Raw genomic sequence first — 13,346 nt, 5'->3', positions numbered from 1 at the left:
AGCTAAGGCTAGAACTAAGCTGTGTGCTCTGTTGAGCACATCTGTTCACATACTGCCTGTCTCTGTGCCACAGGGTTGGGGAGGTTTTTTTCAGAATCTTGAGGGTGAATAAAAGTGGCCAGTGGACATGTTTCATTTGAAAAAAGGCCCACATATGATTCTGATAATCCCTGTCTGTTGAGAACTGTACTAGTTCTTGCTTTAGGGACTACATATGTTTTTAAAATTGAGGGATGGAGAAATTGTTTTTTCAGTATTTTAAAAAAGTGTCTCTTTTATTCCTCAGATGTCCCTGGGGGTGATATCATAATTTGGGAGTTGGGCAGACAGGTTAGGAGCCAGTGATTCTGATTCATTGGGTCTAGATATGGTTTGGGCCTTTGACTATTTGTAATGCTTAGGAATTACTGATCTCAGTCTAGATACCTTATTTTACAAGATGAGAAAACTAAAGCCCAAAAGGTTAGGCAGTAAGGGAAACATTGGGTGATGAAAGAGATGATGACCAGAGGACCGTATGTGGCTGAATTTTCTTTCTGTTCCTTTTCTTGTTTGCTTTAAGACTGGAAAATATCAAAGGCATCTTTGTTTTTGGGGATCCTCAGTTGTCGGTCATTGCTCTGGGCTCCCATGATTTTGACATCTACCGACTGTTTAATCTGATGTCTGCTAAGGGGTGGAACTTGAACCATCTGCAGTTCCCGTCCAGGTAAACTTGAAGAAGCCCCTTTTCCTTCCTTTGCTCTGTGACTTTTGAAGAACTTGGGTAGCAAGGTGATCTGAAAATACAGAGATGGGCTGCTAGGGCCCGGCACTAGTGGCAATAGTAGGATCTAGGATTTCTGTCCAGACACCTGGAATATCTCAGTATCAAAACTGGACCATTATCTTTAAACTCTGGCAAAGGTAGGTGGCAGCCTCTTGAGATCAGGGGCCTGTCATAAGATTCCCACCCCCACTCTCTCTGTACTCTCAGATCGTCTTGTACACGGTCTTCATGTGGCTCTTATAAACCGACTTGTACCTGAGTAATACTTAGCTCACAACCTCCCAGAGCTCCTGATCCTTCAGGCCTGCTGCTGTCTTCTCCAGCATGCTTTCCTGACCTCACCGTCCACGCTGCCGTTAAGTCCGCACTCCACCCCAGCAGAATAGGGCTCTTCGTTGTCCCCCACGTACCCTGATCTGTTCACGTTCGCACCATTGCCAGCCCCATTTGGACTCTGCCTTTTCGTCTTCACAATCCCTCTGCACCACAGACGCTCTCCAGGGGCATTACAGCTGCTTCTCTGCCCTGACATCCTTCAAGACTCAGCCGATGGCCCTGTCCCCAGGAGGGCTTATCATCTAAGATAAAGGCCACATGGCTGAAGGACTAGTGGTGGACAGATTTTGAGGGTGGACAGCAGCCGCTGTATCCATTCTGTCAGGAAGGTTCTTGATGAGACCAAGACGCCCTCCTGCCAGCCCGTGCTTGACAAGCCATGGACTTGGGAACCCCGATTCCCAGCCCTGGGGACAGTGTGGACTACACTTGTCACAAGTAATGTGAAGGAGCAACCAATAAATGCCTGTATTGGGGGCTGCTTTATTTTACAACTTCAAAATTTTTTTTTGTAAGGTGCATCTCTCTTTGTCTCTCTTCTCTCATAGTATTCATTTCTGCGTCACGTTAGTACACACCCGGAAGCGAGTAGCCGTACAGTTCCTAAAGGACGTCCGAGAATCTGTCACTCAAATCATGAAGAACCCTAAAGGGAAGGCCACAGGAATGGTAGGAGCACTTGGGGTTTTACCTTCTCTGTTGAAGTTTAGGTGTTACGGGGAGGGGGTTGAAAGAACCAGGTGACCTCGAGTCTGTTCCTGCCTCTGCCTCTTATCCACAAACCTGTTTCCTTATTTCATTGTAGCTGATGATTTCTGCCTTGTCCATTCCCAGGGCTTTTTAATTTCGAATGAGACAGACTAAGTATAAAGCACCCTGTAAATTTGTAAGTGCTGTATGCAAAGGCAGGTGGTGGTGTGTCCATTTGAAAAGAAAAATTTGACACAGGAAAGGCAATAAACCGATTCTCTTGAATTTTCTACATAAAATCCCACAGGATAGTTCCTTTGGGCAGAAAGGCAGATGACTGGCAAGTACTTGGGAAAACTTAGCGAGCAGGCTATCCCTCTGATAGAATGGAGCCTGGGGTGGGGATGGAGTTGGGGAGAGGAGGACACATGCAAGCAAGGATGGGGGGAGGAGCACAGCCGTTCTGGACCCCTCATCATTAACAATTCTGTGACTGGATTTGCAGGGTGCGATCTATGGCATGGCCCAGACCACTGTCGACAGGAACCAGGTAGCAGAATTGTCCTCGATCTTCCTGGACAGCCTTTTCAGCACAGACACTGTGCCTCAGGACAGCCAGATGAATGGCTCTCCGAAGCCCCACTGAGCCCGAGGGCTTCTGGCCTTCAGAAGGTTCTGGGGTGTGGAACAGGCCCCACGGAGATTCAACATCTGGTCTTGCTCCATAGAGCACAACGAGACAGACACAAGACAGCTTGATCCTCAGGATTCGAGTTCCTCCTTTCATCATCCTTTTGTGGTTTTTAACGTGAAGGCCCCAAAGGATTCCATGACGTAATTATTTTGCCCTTGTTCTAAATATCACCCTAGGAATTGTTTTAACCATTTCCTTCTCTAATCTTTCTAGCTTTTACCTTCACTTAATCATGGGGTGGCAGCTCTGACCTGTCCTGATTCCTTAGGGAAGCTGGGGCACAGTCTGCGGTAGAAAACGGTTTTCTGTGTCATCTCAAGCAGATTGTTTTAGTCAAATAGGAAGCATCCATGTGACAGAAGTTTTCCCGGGTGGGTGTTCAGTAACTCTAAGCAGGAGGCTCTTTCAGCCCTGCTCTTCGAGTGGGTTACTTGTCTCTCTTAGAGTTACTTTCACTGCAGCTTGTTTTCTTTTCCCAAGACACGGGCTGACCAGGCCATTGTTACTGTGCAGGATTGGAGTGGTCAGTCTGCCAAGGCGGCGTGTCGAGTGGTACATGGTCCTCTTCTAGTGTGTAGTCCCCTTTGATATTTGGTTTCCACCATCTTTGGAGATCCGTATTTGAAATTGTGCCCCAGTGGTTTATTCTGGAACTAGGAAGGGACTGTAATTCCCAGAGAATCTAGGACCTCCTGGCCTATTGCTGCCTCTCTGAGTATCAGGGTAGGATGAGCACGAAAATTCAAATATGTCACCAAAGTTCATTGTAGTCCTCCCCTCCCTCACTGCGTTAAGCCATCATGTATGAGAATATGTTTGCTCACAGCACCTTCACAAGTTGCCTTGTTTTACCCTAGTTGGTACGAGGGCATGAGCGAGTCCCCAAGGCAAGGAAAAATGTTTCGTTCCATTGGTGTGTTCTTCCAGCCTCCTTCCTCTCTATTCAGCTCCCAAAGGTACTATGGCAGTTCAGCCTCAGGTACTGGACACTTCTCAGCCCTGGCTAGGATGAGAGAACATTTTGGAATAGGGAAACAGGATGGTGTCGGTTGTAGCCTAGGGCTTGTGATTTCTTAAGACTAGTTGCTCAGGATGGTGCAGGGACAGGGCCAAACTCTGTGCCCACTTTCTACCTTTTCTGCCCTGCATGGGGCCTGCCTGGATCTCACCTGAGCCACTGTCCTACCCTAGTGACGACATACTGTATGTGTGCCTTTTCCTCAGCGGGGAGCAGTGGTGGCTATTCCTGACCCAGGCCAGGGGGTGGGGATCAGTCTTTGAGGTTTTGTTTGGGTTGGGAGAAACTCCTCTGTCCGTTCCCCTTCTCAGGGACTCCTGAAGATTCAGCCACTTCAGGCTGGTATCCTCTTGCCCCCCTCGCTGGGTATGCTGGCCAGGAGCCAACATGACCATTTCCCCCAGCTCCTCACCACTTTTGTCTAAAATGTTCTTCTGCACTGTACTTTCTACACAAAACTGTGACTGGCCATGTCGCTGCAGGGTGTGTGTCTGTGTGTGTGAGTCATTCTGTGCATTGTGGGTTCCAAGAGTGGTTGGTGTGTGTGTGTGTGTGTGTGTGTGTGTGTGTGTGTGTGTGTGTGTGTTACAGGGAGAGGCTGAGGTCCTTTGGACATGGAAGTTATGTTCCCTCCAGTTGCTGAACTGGTGGGCATCTCCTGAGAGAGGAGGAGTGGTCGGAGCTGTGGGTGAATTGTCTTTTGTGTCTCCAGTGCATTCATTATGTTGGAGGAAGTCCAGGGACCCAGCCCCACCCAGCAGGCACCACTGTGGTTTGTCGGCTGCTAAAATGGAGAAGCATGCACCCTACAGAGTGTTCTCTTCCTCCACTGTCCCCCCAGGACCGCCCCCTGTGCTGTGATAACATTGCTGCAGGGGTTGGGCTGGGGTGAAGGTCGTGGGACTATTTTTCAAAGGGACCTACTGTAGCCACTTTAATTTATGTTTACGAGCCTTAGTTTGAGTTAACATTTGTGGGCTTTCCATTCTGTGTGCATCTGCTTGTAGTAGCACCCCGTCTGGCAGAGGTGGGCAGAATGTCTTAACGATATCATGTTAGCAAATGTCCACTGGCCTCTGCAAAAACTGTACTGTCTTGTTTCTGCATTAGAAGTCAGTAGACATGTGACTATACTGCCATGTCACTTCATATTGCCAGTTTTATACTTGGAAAATGGTACTTGCCTCCTTTAAATCTTTTGTCTTTAACCTCCTCGTTCCCTCAATGTTCTCTTCCTAATTGCAGCAATAATCTCTTAAAAAGCAATTAAATAATTAAATGTTCCAAATCTTGATTGTTGTGGATGGTTGCATTCATTTATTAGGTGTCTGCACATCATCCCAGATGGGATGCTGGCAGCTCTTGAACCCGTGGCTGGTGAGAGATCGCCCCCTTGTGGTGAAGTGGTTGTCTGTGACACTGATATTAGGACAAATAGACATGAGTGGGTGAGCAGCGCGCCTGCCCAGTTCCCAGCACTTTCATGGCTCCACCGGGAGTGATGGCCACACCTGCTTTAAGGAGGTCTGGAACTCAGGTTTTTAGTTCCCCAGGGTTAGTGTCCTGCTTTATGCCGTCATCTTTGTCATCCACTTCTGCGTATACCTTAATGATAGATTGAAGCATCTGGGCTACTGTCCAGCCAGCTGGGCAGTGAGCTCCATCTAACCAATGGACACGGACTTCACACCTTGCATTTGGTTTGGGAACTGATGCAACCCCTCCAATTATCTCTGCACCCACAACTGCTGAGTGTCTTGTCCCATTATGACTAAGAAGCGAGAAGTCTTTTTGAAGGGCTATTCAGGTTCCAAACTCATTCAGGTAACCACGCTTTTCATCTGGCTTTCAGCCCATTCAGACTTTGCCAGAATCAAGTCGAGCAGTGTGGTCTTTGCTGTAGTTTTATGCCAGATGACTCAGTTCCCTGAGCACCTGCTTGCTTTTGGGGTAAACCCTAGAGAAAGAGGGGCCAGCATATGCTTTGATAGGAGATGTGGCCCATCTAAGAAATGGTGTCGGGTGCGTACACCTGCTCCTTGCGCTGTAGGCCTCTCTGCCTTATGTGTGGTTCTTGGTAGCAATGAACCACTTATAGCTCCACCCAGTAGTGACAAAAGTAATGGCGGAGGCCTAAATTGATAGCCTGGGTGGTAAAAGTCAGATGTTTGAGGGCCTTTTCTTGATTTGGAGTTTTAATTGCTTTAGTTTTTCTTGTGCTTTCTTTATTATCACTTCTCTTTAACTCCATTCCCTATAATTTCAATTGCTTGAATAATTTTAGAATAAACATTTCTAAAAAAAGTGTTGTGTCATTGTCCCACATAAAAGTGCTTCATACAACTGTAGTGTCCTCTGATTTGGTGTTTTCAACCCTTGATTCACGCCGTAAGCAGAGGCAAGAAGCTGGCATGACACAGTGTGATGTGGCTGCGGTCCCCTAACCCACAATCGTCAGGTCAAAGTGCACTTAGAAAAATTTACGTCAGAAGAGCAGATGAGGGGCCACTGTCTGTACATTGTTGGTTTTGACACTAGGCTTTTCTGAGAACTTGTTATTAACGTAGGCACTGTTATTAGCATAGGCTGGGAAGGGGGGCCTGCTTGTCCCTCTTGCCAACAATATGCTTATTTCTCGACCACCAGCCTCTGCCTCTTCTGGCCTTGTTGCAGGGCCAACTCATCCAGGGTGACTGGGTTGTGACATTGCTAGATGCCTGCTCCAAGTGACCATGGTATCTGTAAGTCAGCTTAGTACCCAGGCAGCCTCAGGTTAGATCAGTGATTCCCAAAGTGGGCGCTACCGCCCCCTGGTGGGCGCTGCAGCGATCCAGGGGGGCGGTGATGGCCACAGGTGCATTTGTTTTAACTTTTTTTGTATTACCTTTTTATTCTGAGTTCAATAAATAGTTTCATAATTTCAAACTTCAATGTTTCTAATTTACACCTTTCTTTACTATATTTTACGAAAAAGGTAGAAACATTAATACATATATCTTTCTGTTTAATTGCTATTAAAATTAAAAAAAAAATTAATTTCCAGGGGGCGCTGAGTAATATTTTTTCTGGAAAGGGGGCGGTAGGCCAAATAAGTTTGGGAACCACTGGGTTAGATGTCATAGGTGAGAACTCTTGCATAATGGCAAACATGAAATGACAGCCGTGTGGCATGCACACCCCGTGGACGACACTGCTCAGCGCCCCCTTCTGTCCGGCACGTCAGTGAGAGTGTTTTGCCCTAGCGTTGCTTACTGGGTTGGAGGACCAATCCGCGAATCAGCTTCTTAACTCTCAGGTGGCAAATAGCTTGCCATCTTCTAAGTCGTGGCTTTTGTCGTCGCCCTTAGAGTAAAAAGCAGACAAGCCTTGAGACTGTGGCTGAGTTTCTAGAAAGTGTGAAAGCCGTCAGGATTAGAAATCTCACTTGAGGTTGTAGGCCAAGAAGACAGCATGGCCCAGGCTGCCTTTCTAGGCGTAGGCCTCAGCAAGCGTGTTTACAGCACCTTCATCTTCGTTCACGGTGCCACCTCTGCCTCAGGAATCGGATTCAGGTCTGAGGCACAACTCGAAGCTCCAGAGTCACCTTGTTAATCCCGTCCTGTTCTCCGCTCAGTTCCTATCCCTGCACCAGTGTTGCCTTCATTCATCCTGCGCAGTAGCAGTTACCCGTGTCCCTGTTTGCTTCCCCTGGAGGATACTGAACTCCTTGAAGGCAGGGTGGTACCCAGAAGTACTTTAAATGCCTGTTGACTCCAATTTGGATTGACCTGTGGAAGAAAAGGTTCTAGCCTGCGGCCAAGTGAAACAAGTTTTATTTGAGGCATAAAAGCATGCGTTTCTATCACATAGGAGGGGGTTGGCATTAAGGTTCTGGTTTCTAAGATTCTGTCTGTCTTAGACACAGCTCCTACCACAGCTTCTTGGGAAATGAATTAGAAAGGGAGCAAGATATGGCCTGGAAAGAAAATCATTTCTGTTGCTGGAAAGCTGTAAGGAATGGGAAGATCTTATTCAAATGAGGGCACTTTCTATAGGGCCCCAAGATGAACAGCACAGTGCGGGGGAAAACAGTCCAAGTTCCTGGTGTTGGCAGTGATGCTGAGGACTTGCCCCTAAATGGAGGCAGCAAGGTGGACATAGCAACTTTGACTACAGCAGCATTTGGGGGGCCCCCCTATTCTCTCTGGATTTCCAGATCAGTCACCCCTTTCCCTGAAGAATTCAACGAGGCAAGGCAGGGTCTAGGTCATGGACACGGCTACTTGTTCGATGAAGCTGGCCAGGTTTATGTCCCGTTCCGACAGGCCTGCACACTCATGGGTGCTCAGGGTGATGTGGACCTGAAACAGAGCCAGAGGTTGGGACCCGCTGATTGCACGGACTCACCGAAGAGCAGGAGCGTCACTAGCTGTTGGCTCAGCCACACCGAGCCCCGGAATACAGGCGTACCCGCTTCACCGCGCTTCCCGGGGGCTGCGTTTCTACACGTTGAGAGTTTGTCCCTCCAGCAAAGAGGCCACCACTCGCTAAAGCAGTGGTTCTCAACCTGTGGGTCGCGACCCCTTTGGGGGGTTGAATGACCCTTTCACAGGGGTCGTCTAAGACCATCCTGCATATCAGATATTTACATTACGATTCATAACAGTAGCAACATTACAGTTATGAAGTAGCAACGAAAACAATTTTATGGTTGGGGGTCACCACAACATGCGGAACTGTATTAAAGGGTCGCAGCATTAGGAAGGTTGAGAACCACTGTGCTAAAGGCTCAGGTGATAGCACTTGTTAACAATAAAGTATTTTTAAATTAAGGTATGGACATTGGCTTTTTTAGACATAATGCCATTGCACACTTAATAGAGGACAATAGAGTGTAAACATAACTCTTACATGCACGGAAACAAATCTGTGTGACTCGCTTTGTGGTGGTGGTCTGGACCGGAACCCACATCTCTGAGGTCTGCCTGTGGCAGCCAGTCACTACGGGGTTTCCCCTGGGGGCTGCTGTCCCAACAGCACTGGTTTCTGTAACAGCAGTGTAGGACTGTCTTCTATTCCACCTCCAAAAAAAATGGCAACTTCAGCTTTAGGTTAAAAATGAAATCTCCAAACATTGAGAGTTACCTAAAAACTAAAGATGAGCCCTGCCCAGTGTGGCTCAGTTGGTTGGAGCAGCATCACCAAAAGGTTACGGGTTTGATTCCTGGTCAGGGCACATACCTAGGTTTCGGGTTCACTTCCCTGTCGGGTGCATACAGGAAGGCAACTGACGGATGTTTATCTCCCACACAGATGTTTCTCTCTCCCATCCCTTCTCTGTAAAATCAATGAGCATGTCCTCGGGTGAGGATTAAAGACAAAACAAAAAAAACTGAAGGACTCTAATTCCTACTAAACAATATCCATGTCTTTTGGCCTTAATGTTTTCAGAATCCAGGATAGCACTTGGCCCATGGCAGGCATTTAATGACTGTTTCAGTCCATTCAGCGGAATATCTGATCTGTTTGCTGTGCATGGCTATTCTTAGTTCAATTTTATTACTGCATTCTTCCATTCCTTCAGAAAGATTTAGGCCACGTAGAGCTACGAATAATGGCTCTGTTGGACTTCCACAGCCTTTCCTTCCTTGGGTTTTATCTTCTTGGTGTCTACTTGAACAGTGTTTTAACGTGCATTTTAAACATTTGTAGAGATGAATGGAGCAGGAGGAGTGGACAGCCTGGGTGAGGAGGCCCGTAGGGAAGTCCAAGGGAGGTGGAGTTCTCAGAACTTGAACTCGCCAAGCACAACAGGCACACGTCACTCACCTTGTTGTACACGTTAAACCATTCAGGATGGTGGTCCAGCTTCTCAGCCTGCAGGGCCACCCTTGTCATGAAGCCAAAAGCCTGGTAGAGGAGTGAGACCCAGGTTAGTGTTTTGCGAGAGAGGCACCCTTCCGTGGCCATTGTAAGGCCTCGATGCAGGAGGGCTGACAGGCTTCCTAGGAAAAGACCCCCTCGCTTTCACCATCCCCAGCATCTTGCCACTGGTTCTGAGGCTGGAGCTCGAGGGGGTCCCCTGCAGTAGGAAGGAAGACCACCAACAAGGAGGAAACACCACAGAGTGGTGAGTCTTGGCCAATCTTTTGTCTAAATATCTTCAGATGTAAGTTCAAGGTGTGGAGAGTCCAAAGCCAGGTCTGCCCTCTCCCATCCCCAAGGGTGACACTGTCTGAGTAACCTGCATTAGTGTAGTGCAGGGGTGGGCAAACTTTTTGACTCGAGGGCCACAGTGGGTTCTTAAACTGGACCGGAGGGCCGGAACAAAAGCATGGATGGAGTGTTTGTGTGAACTAATATAAATTCAAAGTAAACATCATTACATAAAAGGGTACGGTCTTTTTTTTTTTTTTTAGTTTTATTCATTTCAAACGGGCCGGATCCGGCCCGCGGGCCGTAGTTTGCCCACGGCTGGTGTAGTGTCTGAGCGTCTAGGACAGCGGTTCTCAACCTGTGGGTCGCGACCCCTTTGGCGGTCGAACGACCCTTTCACAGGGGTCGCCTAAGACCATCCTGCATATCAGATATTTACATGACGATTCATAACAGTAGCAATATTACAGTTATGAAGTAGCAACGAAAATAACTTTATGGTTGGGTCACAACATGGGGAACTGTATTTAAAGGGCCAGAAGGTTGAGAACCACTGGTCTAGGACTTCAAGGAAGAGAACAAGTGTGACCCCATCAGCCCCAGACTCAGAAAACTGTCCCCCCCTGGGCCATACCCGGTTGAAGTCTTTGAAATGGAACTGCTTGAAGATGGCATCTCGGCCTTCCAGCTCGTTCCACCCCACGGCCCTCAGGTTTGGCAGCAGCTGGTCCCTCTCCTCAGCACTGAGTCTGTGTGCTTTGCCAGCCTAGGAGAGGAAAAAGCCAGAGGCCCAAGGGCATGTCTTTGTACAGGACAAAGGAGAGGGCCCAGACCTTGGAGGGAACTGAGCCAGCTTCCACTGGCAGCTCTGGACCCAGGTGACAGTCAAAGGGCAGCTGGTCTAAAGCAAGAGACATGGAGTGGGGAGGGTGGCACCCTGCCCTGGAGGTGGGGCCCTGGTGCAGGCACTGATAGGTTCTTAGATTTACATTCCATGCAAAAGGACAGAAAACCCTGTCCTGGCCAGCACACCCAAGTGTTGTGGGTTCAATTCCCGGTCAAGGGCATGTCCTGGGTTGCAGGTTTGATCCCAGGTCCTGGTTGAGGTACGTGCAGGCAACCAGTCAATATGTCTCTCTCACATCAATGTTTCTCCCTCTCTCTCCATCCCCCTCCACTCTCTCTAAAAATCAATGGAAAAATATCCTTGAATGAGGATTACAAAACAAAAAAAAGGACAGAAAGTCCTTAAGTATGATGTCAATTACATCAAACTAAGTAATGTTCCCCATCCCCCCAAAAGTAAGTCTCTTACACTAATAGGGAGTAAGAGCAAAACCTAGCCTAGACGTCTGTGTATTACATAACCTTACAGAAAATGAGCACCCAACCGTCCAACCTTCCTTTTCCAATTACGGACCTGCCTCCATGCCCCCACGGGTACCCACTGCCAGGTGCACTGAAGAGGAGACTGAGGCCTAGAAGGGGAAGACCACGGCACTTCCCGAGTCGGTGAGAGCCTAGGCATCGTTCTCAAGTGGGCCGGTGCCTCTGTCCCTGGGGCTGGCAAAGGGCCCAGCACTAAAGACATTCCAGGCGGCTCTGAGCCACAGTGCAGTAGATGAGCACTGACCACCACCCAGTGCGTCCTCCATGGCGCTCCCAGGCCGCCTCTGGTTCCCAGCGGCCAGGCCACAGGTTCTCAGACTTCCTTCCTGACCTTTTCTGTCAGGCTGGGAAGCCTGAACCACAGAGCTCGGTTAAAAGTCGAAGTAACTTGGCCAAAGGCAATCGGCAAACCTAGTGCCCCATCTGTATATTGTGCAAAGCGCCCTCTGGGCAGCCCCGATTGGCACAGTTCAGGCCATGAGCGGAACCTTCCGAGAACTGAAGGAAGCAAGTCAGTTCTATCCTGTGGAGGATCCAGGTCTAGGAGCTTAGGGGGGTCCCAGAATGAGGCTCCTGAAATAGATCCCCCAAGGACCGCAACCATGCAGCGCTAAGTAAAAAACCCACGGTCTGGGGAGACAATGTGAGGGAGGGTAAAGCAGCGTTCATGAGGCAGCCGCAGGCCACATGGGTGGAGTGAGCGTGCAGGGGTGGTTCCAGACCAGCTCCTCTCTCCAGCCAGGTGGCCCGTGGCACTCATCTCCCTGGGCTTCACGGGTAAAGGGGACAAGCACGTCCACTTCGCATCAGCAAGAGCCAACGGGCACTTCAGTAAATACCGTTGTTATTAAAGCAGCGGTTCTCAACCTGTGGGTCGAGACCCCTTTGGCGGTCGAACGACCCTTTCACAGGGGTCGCCTAAGACCATTCTGCATATCAGATATTTACATTACGATTCATAACAGTAGCAACATTACAGTGATGAAGTAGCAACGAAAATAATTTTAGGGTTGGGTCACAACATGAGGAACTGTATTTAAAGGGCCAGAAGGCTGAGAACCACTGTTAATTAAAGGAATGTCATCTGCATTTTTAAAAGGAAACTTCCTGGGAGAAGTAGGCTCATGATGGGCCTTGGGTTTGGGCAGAATTGGAAAAGCGCTCCGGCAAAGTCCATCTTTTTCTCCCTCCTGAAACCACGTGCTCTCTCTGGATGCTCTGACGTGGTCTGTCTCCCCTCTGGGCCGCAGAGCCAGAGAAGGCAGCAGAGATCTGCATCACAGAGCTCCGCTCCAGAGCTGGCCTTTCTCAGTGGCTGAGAAGCCTGCTCCACGTTTCCAGGCAACCGGATGACCAGATGTCACCCAGGGCATCAGAGCTCACTGTTTGGTTCTTTGGCTCTGAAAGGAGTGGTGGGTACTAGTGAATCCCCGGAGGGCCCCCCTTCTCTTTAGAGTCCTCTGGAACCCCCAGGACTCACAGCCGGAGGCTGAGCTGACAAGCCCCTCTAATCTGGGGTCAGAGGGGGGAAGGGGCGGTGTTTACTTAGTAAATCCCAAATCAGGCCGGCCTGGCCAGGCCTCTGGGGGAGTGTGCCCAGGGGTTACTGATTACCCATGCCTGCTCCTGGGGGCCTCAGTGTGGCTCACTCACCAGCTCCCCCCTCCAAGCCATAGCCTTCACAGTGCCTCCCAGGTGTCACGGCGTTCTGGACTGCTCCTAATGCTTTGGGGCCAGAAATGGGCTGTTTATACAGCTTCCCGGGTCTAGAGGCTCCTCCCGGCTGCCCCCACGAGCCGGGGAGGCGGTGCTGAAGCAGGTGGGGAGCCCGGGAGGTGGTGCTGAAGCAAACCGGAGACCCTCCTGGGGGGCAAGCTCAGCCCGGAGGACAGATGATCCTGAGCCATGGTGTTTGCACTGCGGGGCAGGCCTCAAACTAGGCACCAGGGGGTGGCTCCGAGGCCAGGGGCAGCACAGGGCGCCCAGCGGGCTTCTCCAGCCCCGGTGTCCAGAAGTGCAAGCCAGAAGGGCAGTAAACAGGGCGCAGAGGAACTCGCGAATCCAATCTCCCTCTCCACACTCCCACATACAGCCACTGCCCCCATCCCCACCTCCAATACCACCCACCCAGGCCCTGGCCCACCGCCCCACCTGTACCCAGGGAGGTCGCTAAGCCCCGCCCGAACTATTGTGGTGCTGAGGGGGCACAGCCCTGGGAGCCCCAGGCAAGCCTGCCTGTTACCTGGACCTACCACCGCCCTTCTCGTGGCCTCAGCCTCCCCAGGGCTTCCACCAGGGGTGGGGAACGCGACAGA

The 13,346-nt window shown here is 49.8% G+C and overlaps 2 protein-coding genes across 3 annotated transcripts in view; one reads left to right on the top strand and one right to left on the bottom strand.

Moving 5' to 3' along the window:
- Positions 1-4,801, top strand: part of SGPL1 (sphingosine-1-phosphate lyase 1) — a 56,584-nt gene extending 51,783 nt beyond the window's left edge. For both annotated transcript variants that reach the window (XM_006099949.3, XM_023763599.1), the window contains 3 exons: positions 563-709; positions 1,654-1,774; positions 2,301-4,801. In XM_006099949.3, the coding sequence (XP_006100011.1) occupies positions 563-709; positions 1,654-1,774; positions 2,301-2,441 (409 nt within the window). In that variant the 3' untranslated portion in view covers positions 2,442-4,801. The remainder of the gene's footprint in view (positions 1-562; positions 710-1,653; positions 1,775-2,300) is intronic.
- Positions 4,802-7,301: 2,500 nt separating this feature from the next.
- PCBD1 (pterin-4 alpha-carbinolamine dehydratase 1) overlaps positions 7,302-13,346 on the bottom strand; it is a 6,531-nt gene continuing 486 nt past the window's right edge. Inside the window, exons 2-4 of the mRNA XM_006099947.3 lie at positions 10,277-10,408; positions 9,316-9,396; positions 7,302-7,847 (exon numbers count right to left, since the gene is read on the bottom strand). Coding sequence (XP_006100009.3) covers positions 7,749-7,847; positions 9,316-9,396; positions 10,277-10,408 — 312 coding nt within the window. The 3' untranslated portion in view covers positions 7,302-7,748. The remainder of the gene's footprint in view (positions 7,848-9,315; positions 9,397-10,276; positions 10,409-13,346) is intronic.

The sequence above is a fragment of the Myotis lucifugus genome, unplaced genomic scaffold (genome assembly GCF_000147115.1).
Source record: "Myotis lucifugus unplaced genomic scaffold, Myoluc2.0 scaffold_292, whole genome shotgun sequence".
In the NCBI taxonomy this organism is placed as follows: Eukaryota; Metazoa; Chordata; class Mammalia; order Chiroptera; family Vespertilionidae; genus Myotis; species Myotis lucifugus.
The sequence above is the reverse complement of the archived record's forward strand: the minus strand, read 5'-3'. Positions and strand labels throughout refer to the sequence as shown.